The following is a 17,627-nucleotide window of genomic DNA, read 5'->3' as shown; positions in this document are numbered from 1 at the left end:
TAAAATATAGTTTAGGATTGTAAAGATTAAGTGACTTCACATTATTCAAGTACTATGTAAAAGTTCTGGCATATAGCTAACAATATATAAATGTTAAATATTATATGTGCTAAAAAATGGTGTGGGTTGGCACTCTGACATTTAGCAAGGTCTAATTTTCTGCATTAGTCAGTGAGTACTGTCTAATATTTATTGTAAGTGGAAATACCAGAAGAAAAGCACTTGACTTCAGTTCAATAGCTGTAGCAGCTCTTATTTACTCCCTGGGTAAAACCTTTCAATGGTCCTCTAGTGCCCTTAGGATAAAATCTAAACTCCTTGAGCCTAAGTACAAAGTTCTCAGTGATTTGCTTCTGCTAACCTCTCCTGTGGTTGAACACTCTGTGGGAAGGCTCCTATGGTGGGGAACTTCTCTCAGCGTGGATGGATTCTCTGAGTTTAGTTAGAAACTTTTTTTTTTTTCCTTTACCTGGATGGTTTGATCTTGCTGCCTAGGTCTAGGAAAGATGATTTCTCCGAGTTTGTGTGCTTGTTTTTATTCCAGGTCTAACTTATTGCACTGAAATGCAATTGTATTTATATTTATCTTTACATTTCTGATCATTGATTTGTATATAAATCCCTGTAAAAATTAAACGTTAACCAGAAAAACAGTTCTTGTTTTAAACAAAAAATCACCACTAAAAGATAGTATGATTTGTCAACCAAGGCAAGTTAATTCCAATGAAACTGGCAGTATAATATCTTTTTTTCATTTATTGAATGCATCAATTTGAAGAAAGCATTGCTTGTCTGCAAACTCACTAAAAGCCAGCTTCAAAAATCAGTTCTCCATATGGAACATCAGTGAAGTATGTTATACTTAAAATTTATGCTTAATGAATGAATGGCATTAAGTAAATTCTTCAAGTGACTTTAAAGTCCCTACTTTTAACCACACTGCCTCACCTTATTTTACTATATTGCTGGTGGACCCAATATAGCTTCTTTCCTAAATCCATACTAATAGAGTCACAATTTCTGGTTTTATAAAATCTCTTATAAATTGAGAAGTTGCCAGGTCAGAAATGTATGATTTGCCAAGCAGAGAAAGTTAATATCAAGAAATCTGTTAGTAGAATACTATATTTTAGATTTACCAAAATCATTTAGATTTACCAAAGGTAAATAAAATTCTACTGGGATTAGCATGTCCCCAGAAAACAATTAGTGATATCTTGTGCCCATTATCTTTAAAAAATTTAATCAATTACTGATTTTCCCCTCTAATTTCTTAAACTCTCACAGAATATATTAAACTTGAACCTTTATCAGTTAACATAAAAAACATTTTTTTTTCTACTTTAAGCATGACTTCATTTTACCTACAGAAAAAAAAAATAAAACATCTGTTTCTTAATGGTTTAAATTTCTTGGGAGTAGATGGATTTACTCTTTCACTTGTTCTAGATTTCCTGGATTATTTTCACTGTCACATACTTTATGAAGCACTTTAGATTTACAATGTGGTGGGAATTATTAATATTGCAGGTGAAAAAACACAGAATATGTATACCATCCACTATGTGAACAGAATGGCATTAAAACAGATATATATAGAAAAAAGTTCTTTTTAAAACTATAGTTTGTTTTATTTCTGGTTAGTGTATTTAATTAATTCCTCTCTCTAGGGAAAAATATTTTTATTTGATGCAAAAAAATAGCAAATACCATAAACAGTACCAGTGATTAGTTAATGTTGGATTACTCAGCTATAAAAATTCTTCAATATGAACCTTTCTGTAGATAGGAGGGGTGAAAATGATAACTACCTCATAATCTTTATTACATAGGCTTTAATTCTCACAATAACTCTGAGATTGATACTGTTTTCCCAGTACATTGAAGGAAATTATATTTGTAAAAAGTTCAGCAAGTTGTACTGTGTCATATGATACATAATGTGATACACTGGGAATCATGGGTATATGATGCTGGAGATCATGGTTGTACCCATTCTGCAAGAGATTGCATTGATCTAAATGTGCTTAGCATTATCATTTGAATTTTATTTATGCATATTATCTTTCAAGTGTTTCATAAAGCTCATCTTCTTCAAAAGAAAATCAATTAACATAAGAACAGATGTGTAAAGAAGCCTTATATTAAGAAAATATCTATCATGAATGCTAACACAATTGAATAGAAAACTTTAGCATAAACTTTCAGCTTCGTAGTCCTCATTCCCTGCTAAATACCTGTCAATTCATCAGGAAACTGACAATTTTTCTGAATCCGGCATTTGAGTGAAGATAACTTCAATAGTGTTTTGTTTGAAATATTGAATGAATGATGTCATGAAAAAAATTCTTGATTTTCAAAATATGCGAAACGGATTTTTACCTGATGGGTTCTTATATATTGTGGAGAGCTTAGGCTATAACATTATCAGTGGTTTCTCACATAGCAGAAACTTTCATTGAAAAGAAGTAACAGTAGAAGGCCAATACCTAAAGCAGGTAAGGAGAGAGCTATTGGGTTTTCCTGGCTGTGTCTGTGCCTCCTGATTCCTTCCCTTTATTAGCTTGTGATTCTGAGACTTCTCTTTTGAAACTTGAGAGGCCATTGTGAGCTCAGTTTGAAAAACACACTGTGTTAAGGTGCAAAAACAATGCTATGTGGAAGATCAGTGTGATATCATATTGACTTCTAGCTTTCTAAACATCTTGCTAAAAGCAAATGATGATGTATACTATAGTTTACTTTGAACAAGTTTCCTAACCCAGAGGTGTTCATAAGAATTAAAGTAAAAACATTGTTAAAGATATCGTGTCTGGACCCTTCTAAACTCATTAAATCAAAATTTATTAAAACAATTTCTATAAAAAATCTATAACTGGGCTGGGGATGTGGCTCAAGCGGTAGCGCGCTCGCCTGGCATGCGTGCGGCCTGGGTTCAATCCTCAGCACCACATACCAACAAAGATGTTGTGTCCACCGAGAACTAAAAAATAAATATTAAAAATTCTCTCTCTCTCTCTCTCTCTCTCTCTCTCTCTCTCTCTTTCTCTCTCTCTCTCCTCTCTCACTCTCTTTAAAAAAAAATCTATAACTTCAGAACCTGAGAATATGTAGTTTTAGAACATAGATAGATAATTCTGTTTGTCTTTACTGAATAACCTTTGTTTAGATCAGAGGTACTAAAGATAGAAAATGTGTACAGAACTGGGGCCAGTCTACAATGATATCACTAAAAAGATTAGAGGCTTCTACTACTATTTGATATCACCAAAACAAATCAACTGTATCATAGGTGGATTCACCCTATTAAACTAAGGCTTATCCTAGTTCTAATGTTGTCTAATTCTAATTGAGTATAAGAATCACTTGGGTGAGTGATGGGGAGAAATTGTCTCAAATGCAGTCTCTTAGGCTCCACCTAATAACCTGAGATTGCAAGTTTTAAAAGGAGCCAATGTATTTACAATTTTAAAAAGTACTGCAGATCATTCAAATGTGGATGATAGAAGCACACTTCAAACAACAACAACAACATTACCACCAACAACAAAATGAGATTCTGTGTTAGTCAGCTTTGTATCACTGTAACAAATTCCTGAATAGTCCACATACAAAAAGAAAGGTACATTTTGGCTCACAGCTTTGGAGACCTCAATACATGATTAATTGGCCCTGTTGCTTTGGGCCTGTGGTGAGGCAGTGTGTAATGGTAGTAGTACTTTGGTGGAGCAAGCTAGTCACTTCTTGGCAGTGAAATGAAAGAAAATAAAAGGGGTTGGAGTCCCACTGTTACTTTCAAGGTCATGCCCCCTATGAGCTTAGGACTCCCACTTGGCCTCACCATAGGTGTTTCTAACACCTTTCCATAATGTCATGCTGGGGACTTAGACTTTAATACACAAACTTTTGGGAGACGTGTGTGTGTGTGTGTGTGTGTGTGTGTGTGTGTGTGTGTGTGTAAAATAAAGCTTATATATAGCTAATACTCAGAAAATGCTGTCTAAATATTTTCTATCATTAGTTTATAAAAGGAGAATATGAAAATATTCTAAAGCTAAAGGTGATATAGATGATTCTCAGATTACCCTGTGTTTAATAGAGAAATACAGGATGTTAGAGGTCAGAAAAGCAAGTATCCAAGTACAAAAGAAAAAAACATTCAAAGTATAATTTGAGATATAATCAATCATATAGCCATTGATTTCAAAACTGATCCTTAAGGCATATGCTTTGATTAATATTTCCTTAGATAATTATACCCTAAGACAGTCTGACTCAGGAGAGGGACATTGATGGATTATTTCATAGGTAATATAAATTCAAACAAGTAGTCACAGGGACAAACTTTCAGAAGGAAGGTGAGTAACCAGAAAAATTCTCCTGTTTTATTCACTGATGTGTCCTGGGGCTTAGAAATATTTTTGACACTTAAATAGATACTCAATAAACATTTATTGAATGAATGAAACTTCATTGTAGGTGGAATTGTGTTCCATAACACTTGGACAAAAGTTCCTCAGTTGTTTATATATTGTCTGTATTATATAGGATTATAGTAGATTTCATATAATAGAAAAACTACCCAAAAGTGACTTAAAAAACTATTTTAAAACATGTTTGAGAAAGACATTTGTGGGTAGATGTTTGGTGCCTGTTCAGGAGCTTAATGATGTTAGGAATCCTTGTGATTTTCTTGTTCTTTCTCTATTCTCATTGCCTATAGTTGCAAGAAAGCTATCTTTTAAGAATCACATATAATTCAGAGTAAAAAATGAAGGAAAAGAGAAGAGCCAAGAACCAGGTCAGGTGTGTTATTTATTTAGTTAATACAACAAAATTTTCCCAGCAACTGGTGAGCATATTTTTGCTTCTTTCTCATTAGAAATAACTATGTACAGATTCACTAGATTGGATGGAAGGTAAAATAATAGAAACATGGTTATTATCATTTGCAAAGGCCAGTCATGATTCATTTTGCAGTGCAACTCTAACCATAAGTGAGATTCTGGTACCAAGGAAGGAGATAATTTGTGGATATTTCACAGATACAAAACAGTATTTGACACACTAGTATATAAATGAGAGTATTTTTATTTTACTTTGTTCCTTTTTTTTTCTTTTGTAACTTTTGTTAAAGGAAAGATAGCCAATTATTGAGGTATATTCTGGCCAAAAATAGATTATAGGCATGAGACTAAGTAACCAAAAATGATCACTCCTACCTTGTTCTTACATGAGTCATTGTATTTTAATAGACATAATATTTTTATTAAAAATTTTCTCGCTACTTTGAATTCTGGTAGCTTTTTTGAGATGAATTATTAGAACTGTTAATAAAATGCTTGTAAGAGCCTCTAAAATGATCTGACTCAATATTTATTGTACATTATTAGTACTTCTCTCTGTATTGCTTTATATTTTAAATGATGACAAAATATTATCCAAAGATCCCTTGTACTATATTTTCCTATTTTAGGTAACAAAAGAATCATTATGTAGGGTTTACATCATAATTAAATTTTAACTAAGTTGGAAGATTAACATAAAAATGACTAACATGAAAATAATAACTTAGAAAAAATTAGGATGATTTCTTATTTTATAAAAAGGGCCACTGGACCATCCCATTGTTTTCTCATGTTCAGTAAATGCTGTTACTTTAAAATAAAGACTATAAGTTTGTGAAAGCTTCTGTCTGTTTTAGTTCATATTCCGATCCAATCATCATTTATCCTACCCTCAAGGCTGGAATGCTAACGATTACACAGATTGTCTTGAGGTTCAATATATTTCTATCAAGCATTAGGGGTAATTAGGGACTAGGGTAAAGATTCATTGAAAACAAAGAATCAATTTTACACACATTTTTTCATTATATTTTAATAGCCTTTTGTTGATATTTGACTTTTAAGGAGACAGTATATTTAGACAAATAGATGCCCTACTTTGCCTCAATTCGTGTCCCTAGAGCATAATGAATAGCAAAATCAAACAGTTAAGAAAAGAGAATTCATCATTACTTTCTTATATACCTTTCTACTTTCTGAAACTTGTACTTGCTATTGAAAATGTGATAATAAATTGTGATTCCCCTAGGAAAAACTAGTGTCTGCTCTGCTAAGATTAATATATCTGAGGATTTTCATCTTATATACAATATGATTAGATCATTATGGTAGATGTTGGCTTCTGTAACATGCTATCCATAATTCACTAATTTAATAAAACTCACTAATAGATGAGTTAAAAATTTCAAAGGAGTGAATCTTTGAGTTCAGCAAGCTAGACATAAAAGTGTGATATAGAAGCAAGTGTGATATAGAAGCAAGAGAAAGCTTTGGAGTCAGATCGACTTGGATTTAGATTCCAGCTAAGTGCTTATTAGTTCTGGGACCTTGGGCCATTGGCCTATTTAACTTTTCTCAACTTCAATTTCCTTATCTGTAAAATGAGAAACATCACATACTAAAGGATCATTGTTAGGATTAAGGGACATAATATAAAAGTATAGGTACATATAATTTTATTACTTTCAATCACTGATGTTACAGATATGAGAATTGAGGGCTTCAAAGTAAAATCATTTCCTCAAGGTCAAAAGTTAGCAAAGCCAATGTCACAGGACTAATGAGTATTATATGTACCATAAATTATATTCAAAGTTATTTGTGAATGAGCACATTTACTTCAAGTGTTGAGGAATTACAATATTTTGTTTTCAAAAGGAATAGCATCATCTAATGACTATATAAGTGGTGGTATAGAACTAAGCAAGTATGAAGTCAAGAGTCTTCTGTGATGTGAACATATTTTTATTCCTCTTATGTCATCTAATGTTGATTTTTCTCTTTAGAATAAAAACAATTCATAAGATTTGACAAATTAAATTATTATACCTGACAAGGTAGGCCCTGAAAACCATATGCTAGTGCTCTTTTCATGATATGTGTCTTAGAGTGTAGCAGACTGCTCATTAGTCATAATTTAGCTTAGTATATTTCTGTGTTACCTTTCCCTAAACACTTTGTACAGACTAACAGGTAGATAATAACTCTGAACTCCTTGTTGCCAAAGAGTTAGTTAGTTAGCAGCTCTGTGATATAATTTGGCATAAGATACTTCTCATACCTTCACTCTGCCATACTTTTAGAGTGTATTAACAATTCAAAAACTTTAGTATACATTTTGGTTAATTTTTCTGATTTTTTTTTTTAATTTTAGATACAGAATCTTGCTGAGTAGTTGCTTTGGGCCTCATTAAGTTGCTGAGGCTGACTTTGAATGCATGGTCCTTCTGCCTCAACCTCCTATGCCACAGGGATTATAGGTGTGCACCACTTCACCTGGCTTGGTTTATTTATTTATTTATTTTCATTATAGATCTATGATTCTTGTTATGACCTTTCTACTGAGTGATAATTAAAACTTCTATATGATGGTATAAATATTTTGGAACAAAATAAAAAGAAAGAAAAAAGAACACAAATGAAATTATTTTGAAACAAACAATTGAAGGCACTGGGTGTTCTTAGTAGTAAACAATTAAGTGCAACATTACAATCCAAAGAGTCAACAAAATCATCTGTTTTAGAAATCACTTGAAGACAAATAATCAGTTCAAGTTGCTCATTTGTGAATGTCGTTGGAATTCTGTGAATAGAATTTTGGAGTTATCCAGACAGGATGGAAGAAAACAGACTCTGGAATTAGAAAGATGAGTTTGCCTTCAAACTCTTGCCAATTTTGAAGTTATTTCCATTAGATTGTGTGTCTGCCCAGAACAGCAAGTCAATTCTCCACTGGATTAAGCAACAAAATTGATTTTTCCCACGTGATAGCAAGTCCTAGGAGAGGGAGGTTCAAGTTTAGAAGGATTAGCAGCTCTGTGATATAATTTGGCATAAGATACTTCTCATCTCCTCACACTGCCAACCTTCATCAGCAGGCTTTACTTTCCCACTAATTCTCTTTGTTTTCTCTTGACGATTGTATCAGTTCCAGGAAGTACATCCATATTTAGAAACTTTCAAAGCAATTAGGAATTATTCTTTAATAATGTTTTCCACCAAAAATTTTCTTCCATGGAAGAACCCGTTCAAAGCTCATTAGACAGGGCTGAATTAACAGTGGAACCACATAACTGGAACTAAAAGAAATTCATTGTTGTTCAGATGTGGAAATAGAAAAGAAAATGATTGAATTAAATAAGAAGAAAATAGGAACTCACCTTGGAAGAACTTACATTAAAACAAAAAGACACAATTGTAAGATTTGAAATATGGGATTGGTAGCTTAGAAAGGACTTTCTGAATGTACGATTTTGAATAAGTTTTCAGAGATCAGGCCTCTCCACTAACAAACCACTTAGGAGACTTTTAAAGTGAAAATTAATGACAAAAAGTTGGCTGGACTGGTGATACTGTAGAATGAAACAGAAGAGTCAATTTAGAGAGTTATGATTGGATATACCTAGAATCAGTGGAATTTTGTCAGTGATTCAATATGGAGATAAAGGTGATGGAAGACAAGGGTGACTGATTTCTGGTTTGCCCAACTAGTTTATGGCATTGTATTCACCAAAGAAAGGAATACAGGAGAAGGGATTTTTTTTTCTTTTATGAGGAAGAGATAGGCTGAATTTGGGATCATTTAATGCCATAAATTTGGTCATAAATACTAGGAAGTTTTATAAATTGATAGGAATTTTAGAAGTGAGAAATAGTGTATGGATTTTGGGAGGTTCATTAACATTTAGATTATAATAACTGAGACTTGGGAGTTCATGGGTGTCTTCATAGAGGTCCTTCCTTATGGTTATATGCTTATATCATCTTTAAAGCCATTCACTTACCCAACCAACAAAAAATAAATAGACTAGCTATTTTTTAATAGAAAAAATAATGAGATTTATTGATAGGTTATTATTTTTTATTTGTTCTAATTATATATGACAGCCGAATGCATTTTAACTCATTGTATTCAAATGGAGCACAACTTCTCATTTCCCTAGCTGTACACAATTCAGAGTCACACAGTTCATTCAACTGTACATATGTAGGGTAATAATGTCTGTCACATTCCACCATCCTTCTCGTCCTCACACCCCTTCTCCTCCCCTCACTTTCTTCTGCCCAATCCAAAGTTCCTCCTTTCTTTCCTAGCACCCCTCCTCTCATCATTATTAGGAATTATCATCCACATATCAGAGAAAACATTTGGCCTTTGGTTTTTTGGGACTGGCTTATTTCACTTAGCAGGATATACTCCAGACCACCCATTTACTTGCAAATACCATAATTTCATTCTTATTTAAGACTGAGTAATATTCTATTGTGTATATGTAACACATTTTCTTTATCCATTCATCTGTTAAAGGGCATCTAAATTGGTTCCATAATTTAGGTATTGTGAACTGAACTGCTATAGACTAGCCATTCTTCATCTTTAATTGTATGTATGGACTGATACTAAAAATTTTGTTCTTTCCAAAAGCACCTTTTTTATTCTGTCAAGTCCTAATCAAGAATTATTGTCATAGTGTAAGAAATGGAGACAGTATAAAAAATATTGATTAATACCAAGGTTTGAAGGATTGATACAGGAAGAGTAACTTCTTTTTTTTTTTTAGTACTGGGGATTAAACCCAGGAAGCTTAACCACTGAGCAACATCCCTAGCAATTTTTATATTTTATTTAGAAACAAGATCACACTAAATTGCTTAGAGCCTCTCTATCTTGCTGAGGCTAGCATTGAACTCATAATCCTCTTGCCTTAGCCTCTCAAGCCATTTGTTTTATAGGCCTGAACCACTATGCATGGAAGGAAAGGTAACTTCTAGAGGGAAGAGAGACAGAAGAATATCACAGAAATATGTTGCATTGGAGATGAAACGTGTGTTTTGGTATGTTTATCCATACCAAATCCCACAGATTAGTCAAATATGTATTGTGATGGCCAAATGCTACCAAAAGATAAGGCAAATTGGAGGTTAAAATTACAAGATTATTGCTCATGAACTTGGTAACAAAAGTTTGGGTAAAATGGTGGGGACTGTATAGGCAGATTGAAATGACTTAGATAAGAAATGAGAGGGATGTGAAGGAATAGATAGGAATGTTGACAGTTCATTTAATAATTTGATTTGTAAAGAAAGCAGAGAGGACCTTTGCTGAAAGAAAATATGAGGCTTAATTTATATCTACTTTAACTAAAATCTTTACAAATTATATTATGGTTAATCCACAAGAGAACGAATTACTCAAATATAGGTTTGTTGGGTAATGTTAATGGCCACTTTGAGGTTAGTGTTAATTTAGAATGGAACCATTTTTTTTTTATTATGCAGTGCTTTTCAAGTAGTGTTTAGCAGCCAGAGTTTTTGTACATTGTTTATGCATAATTAGGACTTAGTTTCTGGCCTTTGTATGTCCAGGGAGAGAGGAAGCTATAATAAATTGGTTTATGTCCAAGTCCTAAGTGGGAAACTAGGCTACAGGAATAACACACAGGGCTCAATAACTGAACAAGGTCTCAGTTATTGCTTCTACTTTCTTTCTCCTTTATTCCTCTACTGGGTCTCTGAACAGGACTGTAACCTGTCAGTGTTCTTGCTGATCCTACTGTAGATTTGCTGATATGATTAGATAAAAGAACATATATAAATTGCTCAGTAGATTACCTGACATATAGTAAGCACACAATAAGTTTTTTCCCATATTCTTTCTTCTTTTTTTTTCTAAAAAAGGCTATGTACGTGAGTTGCACAAAATGTGAAGAAATGAATACGCACCAATTCATTGTCCATGGAAATACAGTGGGCTATGGATTTTTACCTTAAAGCCAAGATATGCCAGAAGTCTACATGACACCCTTAAACCTGTAGCAGAATTTTTACCAAATGTATAAACGTAGTTTTCCAATGAAAAACACATGTTCTCTTTCTTGACATTCGTTTGGTCAACTGTACTTTGTTCCCTGAAGCCCTTTTCAAATTATAAAATTTAGCCTGGGAGCAACAAATCACATCTGTGCTAAATGGGACCACGGAAAGAGGAAAGACAGCTGTATAGCTGGGGTTTGTTCCCACAGATTAGTCAAATGTGTAATGTAATTGAATCCAGTAGCTTTTATGCTATTGCTAAATAAAAATCAAAATCCATAATCCAGTTTCCATCAAAAGTTCACTGTATGCAATGAGACTTTGATTCCGTGTCTGTAGTGAAAGAGAACCCATCTTATCTGCTCCTCATCCAGATTGTTTTTTCTCATTTTCTGGTTGAGATCTAGCCACTATTATAATTGTTTGTTAAATGGGAAGATCTTAGGAAAAAAAAATAAGAAAAAACAATGTAAGAATAAGAATGTACCTTCTGGCACCCTGCTGTCCCTTCATCCCCTCAAGGATCACACATTGTCTCCAGATGTAGAGCTCATCTATGCTGGTGGACAATGATGTCATCAGATACCCTTGAAATGTCTTCTGACTCTAGAAGTGTGAAAACATTCATTCTGGTGTCTCTCTGTCCTGGGGAATCCAATATGTTTTCCTGTTCTTAGTGACTAATGTTAGCAAGATGTTAAGAGAAAAGCATTGTGATCACAGTGTTATGCAGTAAGTTATGAATGTTTGAGTTATAATCATGAAGAGCATATTTGTACCATTAACTGGAATTATCCAGAAAAGAGAAATCATTGGAATGAGTAAAATTGAGTCAAAAGTTCTCATTTGCTTCTTGTTTCTCTTGATTCCCATCAAAGACTGCTAACAATTCTTTGCCTATTCTGAAAACAAATTCTTTCAAAGCTTTTCTTGTCTGAGAAAGAATTGAAATTAATAGTGTACAGTAACAAAATTAAAACGTACTTATGATTAGCTAGAATTAGTTTCCATTACAATTTATTTTTGTTTGCACCCATAGTTAAATGACTTTTACTTATTAACACAGTTCCTATGTGAATTTTTCACTCCTGTATATAAACTTTAGGAATTTGCAATAGAGCCCATACTCACTGACCCCTGTAGAGTTATTTTTTCTGGAAAATGAATCTTCTTAGTTACTGATTAGAATACCAACCATTACACTCATTTCCACCATGATTATAAGATAGAGAGCTGAGGGAAAATGACATTGAAGGTTGCCTCTCAGTTTAGTCATGTGGCTCCATTTTAAAATATAAATAATAGAATAAAAACATTTTCCATAAAATTTCTGGTATCTAATTAATGTCTTCCAGAGTAACTGTGGTATCAAACATTTCCTCTAATTATATTCATTAGCTGCTTTGCCCGGACAAGTTTTAATTAAGTTGTACAATGAAGATCAATACTCATTTTGTATTCATTGCAATTTACAACAAGCATATATACTGTTCAGAACAATTTAATTACTGTAATTGTAGCACAGAAGACACTTAGTGGTTGTACTCTATTACTGCCAATTCCCTTTTTTTTGAATAAATTTGGTAGTACAATTTGGAAATAAAGTTTTGAAAATTCACATTTAAATACACCTTGTAAATTTTTTTTTGTAACTGCATTTTCATATTTTTAATTTTATATTTATTTTTATTTTCTATTTTTATTATGTAATTAGTAAGGGAAACGGAGGCATTAATGACATCAGTGACAGACTGTTTTTCCCATACACCATCATGAATATTGAGAAGCATAAATGTTGATGAATAAATAAGAACATCTGTAATAATTGCACTGGTTTTGTGAAAAATTAAGATATAATTATGTGGTTAAAATACTGTCTTTCTAGTTCCCTAAATAAAACTAAGATTGTTTTATTACATTTTTTTTTTACCAAATGAAAATGAGTTTATTACTTTTATTTTCTTAAAAATTGGGGATCTTAAGGTATATTTCTAATATGGTACCTTCTGTTAATGAAGATCTTGCCAATGTTGTACTGTTAAAAAAAAAAAGTGAAAGAATAGATCTTTTTTTAGTAGCATCAATAGGTATATACTAGGGCTTCTCAGTTTTGGACTAGTGAAATTTGGGTCAGAAAATTGTTTCCTGGTAAATTTGTGGTGTATTGCAGAATATTTAGCTTTATGCCTCGCTTCTTCCCCTTAAATGCTAGTAGGGAAATACCCTTCCCCCTCCCCTAGATTGTAGTCCTCTCCAGATGTTATCTAATATCAATGTCAAGAAACACAGGTGCATGCTGAATCAGCCACACCCTCTTGATCTGCCCATTGCACAGATGATTCATTCATAAGGCAAATATAGCCATTCAGCTCTTGGAGCTCAAAGTAAGATTATGGGCATGTGTCAAACCTGGAGTTCCAATAGAGTATTCAGTAGTAATAGCTAGCTTATAGTAGGAAACTGAGGATCAGTGATGGCTTCTTGAAAATGGTAATTCCTGAAATTCATCTTGAAGGAAAAAAGTTAGCAATTCAAGAAGGGAGAAGTCATTTGAGAAAGCTTAAGAGTCTTGTTCAAAGCCCAGAGGTAAAATAAGTAAGTAAATAAATAGATAAATAAACATATTTATTTAAATATATTTAAGTGATATACAGCAAGTTATGAATATATATTTAAATTTATATATAAATTTTAGCTATTTTTCTCTGAGACATATGATGAACTGTTCCAGGTCTAAAGAATTTATTCTGCACTTTATTAACAAAAATTTAATGTATTTATCTCAAGAAAGCATTTTGATAAAATCATGAGATTGAATATAATTCTATTGCAGTTTTTTTTTCATGTATTTTGTAGTGTATTTCAGTATCGATTTACTTCCCTGTCTGTGTTGAGCCAAAAAATAATTAAATAAAATAAAAATAACATGTAGATTATAAGTTAATTCAAGTGATAACAATAAAAGAATTTTGAAAAGGCATTTGGAATTTTGTTTGTAATAGGGAATATTTCAAATTCACATATTATTAAGAGACTTACAAGACATGTAGTTTCACCAGGCTGGCCAGTTACAAATTCCTGGAATTCCTATGCACATCAATTTGCCACCACAGGATTAAATCTGATTTGACTACTGTCACAGTAACACCCTTAGTTTGCTGATTTGCTCTACTTTATCTAATCTACACTGATACACTGCTGCTCAATATCAAAGATGAATCAAATGAATCATTAAAATGAATAAACATAACAATTTAGGTTCTGCACTCCCCTGGTACTTAGTCATGTCTAGACACAGCCCTAGTGTCCCAGAAAACTAAAATGAGGACAAGGACATTTATGTTTAATGTAGCCTATTCCCACAGAAAGCTGAAAAACCAACAATAGAACAAAAAGAAAAAATATGGATTTCACTAAAAAATTATATGAAGTGGCTTGACTCATAAAATCTGTAATTTCAGAGAGTAGTAGAATAATTTTGGTTGATTTGCTTTTGTTTTTGTGGTAATAAACAGTGGTTTTTCATTTGGGACATCTTTCTTTTAAGGAATCAGTAATTCCACAAATGATTTTATTGTTCCATGAAGGCAATATGTTTTGAGTACACCAAAGTGATACAAATATTATATAGTAAATATTTTTGTAGTTGAAGAACTCAAAAGTAGTGATAAACAAATATATTGAACAACAACAACCTCTTCCACACTAGCATATTTTGTGTGTTCTAGAATTCTAAATTACTGATTTATTTTAATGTTACTAGTATTATTATGAAATTTTAACTTAGTTTTTAAGATTTACATTCACAAACATACTGCTTTGCCCACTAATTTGGGCTACTGTAATAAAATGTGGATAATAAAGACTAAATATTTGTATATACATTTTATAGCATGTGTAAAAATTTTAGTTTTAATTTTGATCATGATATTCTCAGTCATGATTTTATCTTATATTCTTTTATAAAGAGTGACAACAGATTTTCCAGTCTATCAACTGTAATTTCTTTTGTTCCCCAGGTTTATATTGGTAGATAGAATATTTTGTTGTTGGTGGTGTTGAGAATCAATGTTTTGAATATTCTGGCTCTTGAATGTGATTTATGAAACTGCAGTACTTCTTACCAGGAATAACCCATGTGGTTCCCGTTTGGATTCATATGCCATGTTTATGCAAAGTTAGTCAGTTGTACAGTGGGCCAAATGCATCCAATTGAGATAAATATAATAACTTAGACAATGAACTATGACCCAATTCTAAAGCATTTGATTAGATAGTTCTCTTTAAACTAGTATGATTTCCCAGGGACAGTGTACAAGGACTATGTGTATATGTGGATATGTATGTATGTATGTACGTGTGTATCTCTGTGTGTGAGTTTGTGTGCATGTCTGCATATATACTCACCCATGTCTTCCTTTATAATGATGATATTAGATTGCTACTCTGGAATTCCTAAGTATCTTAGGCTTTCCAGATATAACAGATTTGAGAATTTTATATGAAGCACATTTTAGACTCTAGTCACATCTAAGTAGAAGACATCTTTAGGGATGCAGTGGACTCTTAACTATAGCAACAACCCCAAGAACTGCTATAGTTTTCTTGTGTTGTTTAAGGGTGTGTAGATTTATTTCTTAATTAAACTTGCAATTTGGATTACAGATTTCAGATAATATCACACTGTTATAAGCTTGGGAATAGTTCATTGCTATATAATGTAAATTATTTGTTAATTGCTTCATAAGCACTTTCCATAAGAAGATAAAGTGTATTTAGCTGCAATTTTATGGTAGTGGCTTAATCTTCAAACATTGCGCCTTTAACCAAGCTACATGGTCCTATAGTTTTTGTGGGCATTTATTTTATTTTTTTTCTTTTTTCTTATTATTTGATCTTCTACTTTTCATTTATTTGGCAAAAAATATCTAAGGTAATGGCGTCTTTTTATATTTTGTTGTAATTGTTCTCTGTTTATTGAAAATAAGTTGTTCTCTTATATTCAAATGACATTTTCTATAAACTGTACCTCTTGTGGTCATCACAATGGAAGCTTAATCTAATTTCAGTTACACAAAAAATGTGTGTGTTCTTCTGTTCTTTTCTTTTTTACATGTTTTTAATGTAATGATGGGATTTTTTTTACATATTCATATATGTACACACTATAACAATATACTTTGGCCTATATCAATCCCCAGTATATCCCCTGCTCCTTCCCCAATTTTCTCCCCTTGGTCCCTTTCCTCTACTTATCTCCCTTTGAATTATTTTTTTTTTCCTCTCTAGCTTCTACGTATGAGAGAAAATATATGACCCTTGAGTTCTGGGTTTGACTTATTCCTTAACATAATGGTCTCTAGTTCCATCCATTTTTCTGCAAATGACATCATTTGGTTTTTCTTTATGGTTGAATAAAACTGTACCACATTATCTTTATCCATTCATGTGTTAATGGACACCTATGCTGGTTCCATTGTTTGGCTATTGTGAATTGTGCTGCTGTAATCTTGGGTATGCATGTATCACCATACTAACAATATCAAAATAGAGATACAGATATGTTGTTGTTGTTGTTGTTGTTATATATTTCACTCATCTTTTTGTTATTTCTCTTTCAGTGAATTTATTGGATTCACGAACTGTTATGGGGGACCTGGGATGGATTGCTTTTCCAAAAAATGGGGTAAGATCTTATTAAATTTTCCCCTAAACTTAAACTAAATGCATATGTATCATTGCTAAAAGTCACAGGAGGTTGAAAATTCACTGGATATGCTCCTTAAGACAGAAGGGAATTGTGATAAGGAAAGAAGTTTCAAATCAATGAATATCAGTTATATTATATTCCTCTCTTAGTATTTTTCTCCATAAAAAGATACAAAGGTTGTTCAAGCATCAGGAAATTTTAACATTGAAGTAACTAATAAATTTTTAAAATTAATTTATATATAAAATGAACTTAATTTTCCGCTGATTTGCCTTATAATGGTTATATTGTACAGGAAATAAAATTTAATATGTATAAAATCATTGTTAAATCAAACGAACCATTTTTTTTCATTTGCAGAATTATGGAATGAAAATTCTATAGGAAATTCATTTAAATTCCATTAATCAAAATGTTTTTCAGATTATTAGCTAGGTCAGCATTCAGAGGTTGTTTTCCAATTTTGAATTTGTCTTTACTGAAAATTGCTTAGTAAAGATGGTTTTATTGGAAGATTATTATAATTAACAATGCTTTCTATTTCATTGGTACGTATTACAAATTAATATTTTGGGTAAAAGAAATTAGAAAAGTCTTTTTAAATCTCAAAGTATTTTTTCTTGGTATGTAAATTCTTTGTAATTTTGAATGTAAGCAGACAGAGTATGTTAGATCTGACAGATTTACTCTGTAAAACTTGGAATAATACAAAATTTTAATTGGAAAATGAAATTTTCTTCTTCCTTTTTTGGGTATATAAAAATCATATAGAATAGCTTATATCAATATATCATATTTGTATATGCATATAACATTTTTAGTACTAACAATCTTTCTCCATAGATTATATTAAGTACTTCATTTTTTTCTGCTTAATTAAATACATATCCATACTATTAGGTACAATATGAAAACATAAGAAAAATAATATCATATGAAATCATATTATACTGAAAATATTAAATCTATTTCATGAATATTACATTAAAAACAATTTAGACGGAACTTTGTATTAACTAATAACTAAATATTTTAAC

At 32.0% G+C, this 17,627-nt stretch overlaps 1 protein-coding gene across 13 annotated transcripts in view; it reads left to right on the top strand.

Moving 5' to 3' along the window:
• Epha5 (EPH receptor A5) overlaps positions 1-17,627 on the top strand; it is a 333,364-nt gene that overhangs the window by 12,659 nt on the left and 303,078 nt on the right. For all 13 annotated transcript variants that reach the window (XM_005331721.5, XM_005331719.5, XM_005331718.5 and 10 more), the window contains exon 2: positions 16,502-16,566. In XM_005331721.5, coding sequence (XP_005331778.1) covers positions 16,502-16,566 — 65 coding nt within the window. The remainder of the gene's footprint in view (positions 1-16,501; positions 16,567-17,627) is intronic.

This window comes from Ictidomys tridecemlineatus, chromosome 9, assembly GCF_052094955.1.
Source record: "Ictidomys tridecemlineatus isolate mIctTri1 chromosome 9, mIctTri1.hap1, whole genome shotgun sequence".
NCBI lineage: Eukaryota > Metazoa > Chordata > Mammalia > Rodentia > Sciuridae > Ictidomys > Ictidomys tridecemlineatus.
Note: the sequence above shows the minus strand (reverse complement) of the source record. Positions and strands in the feature narration are given on the sequence as shown.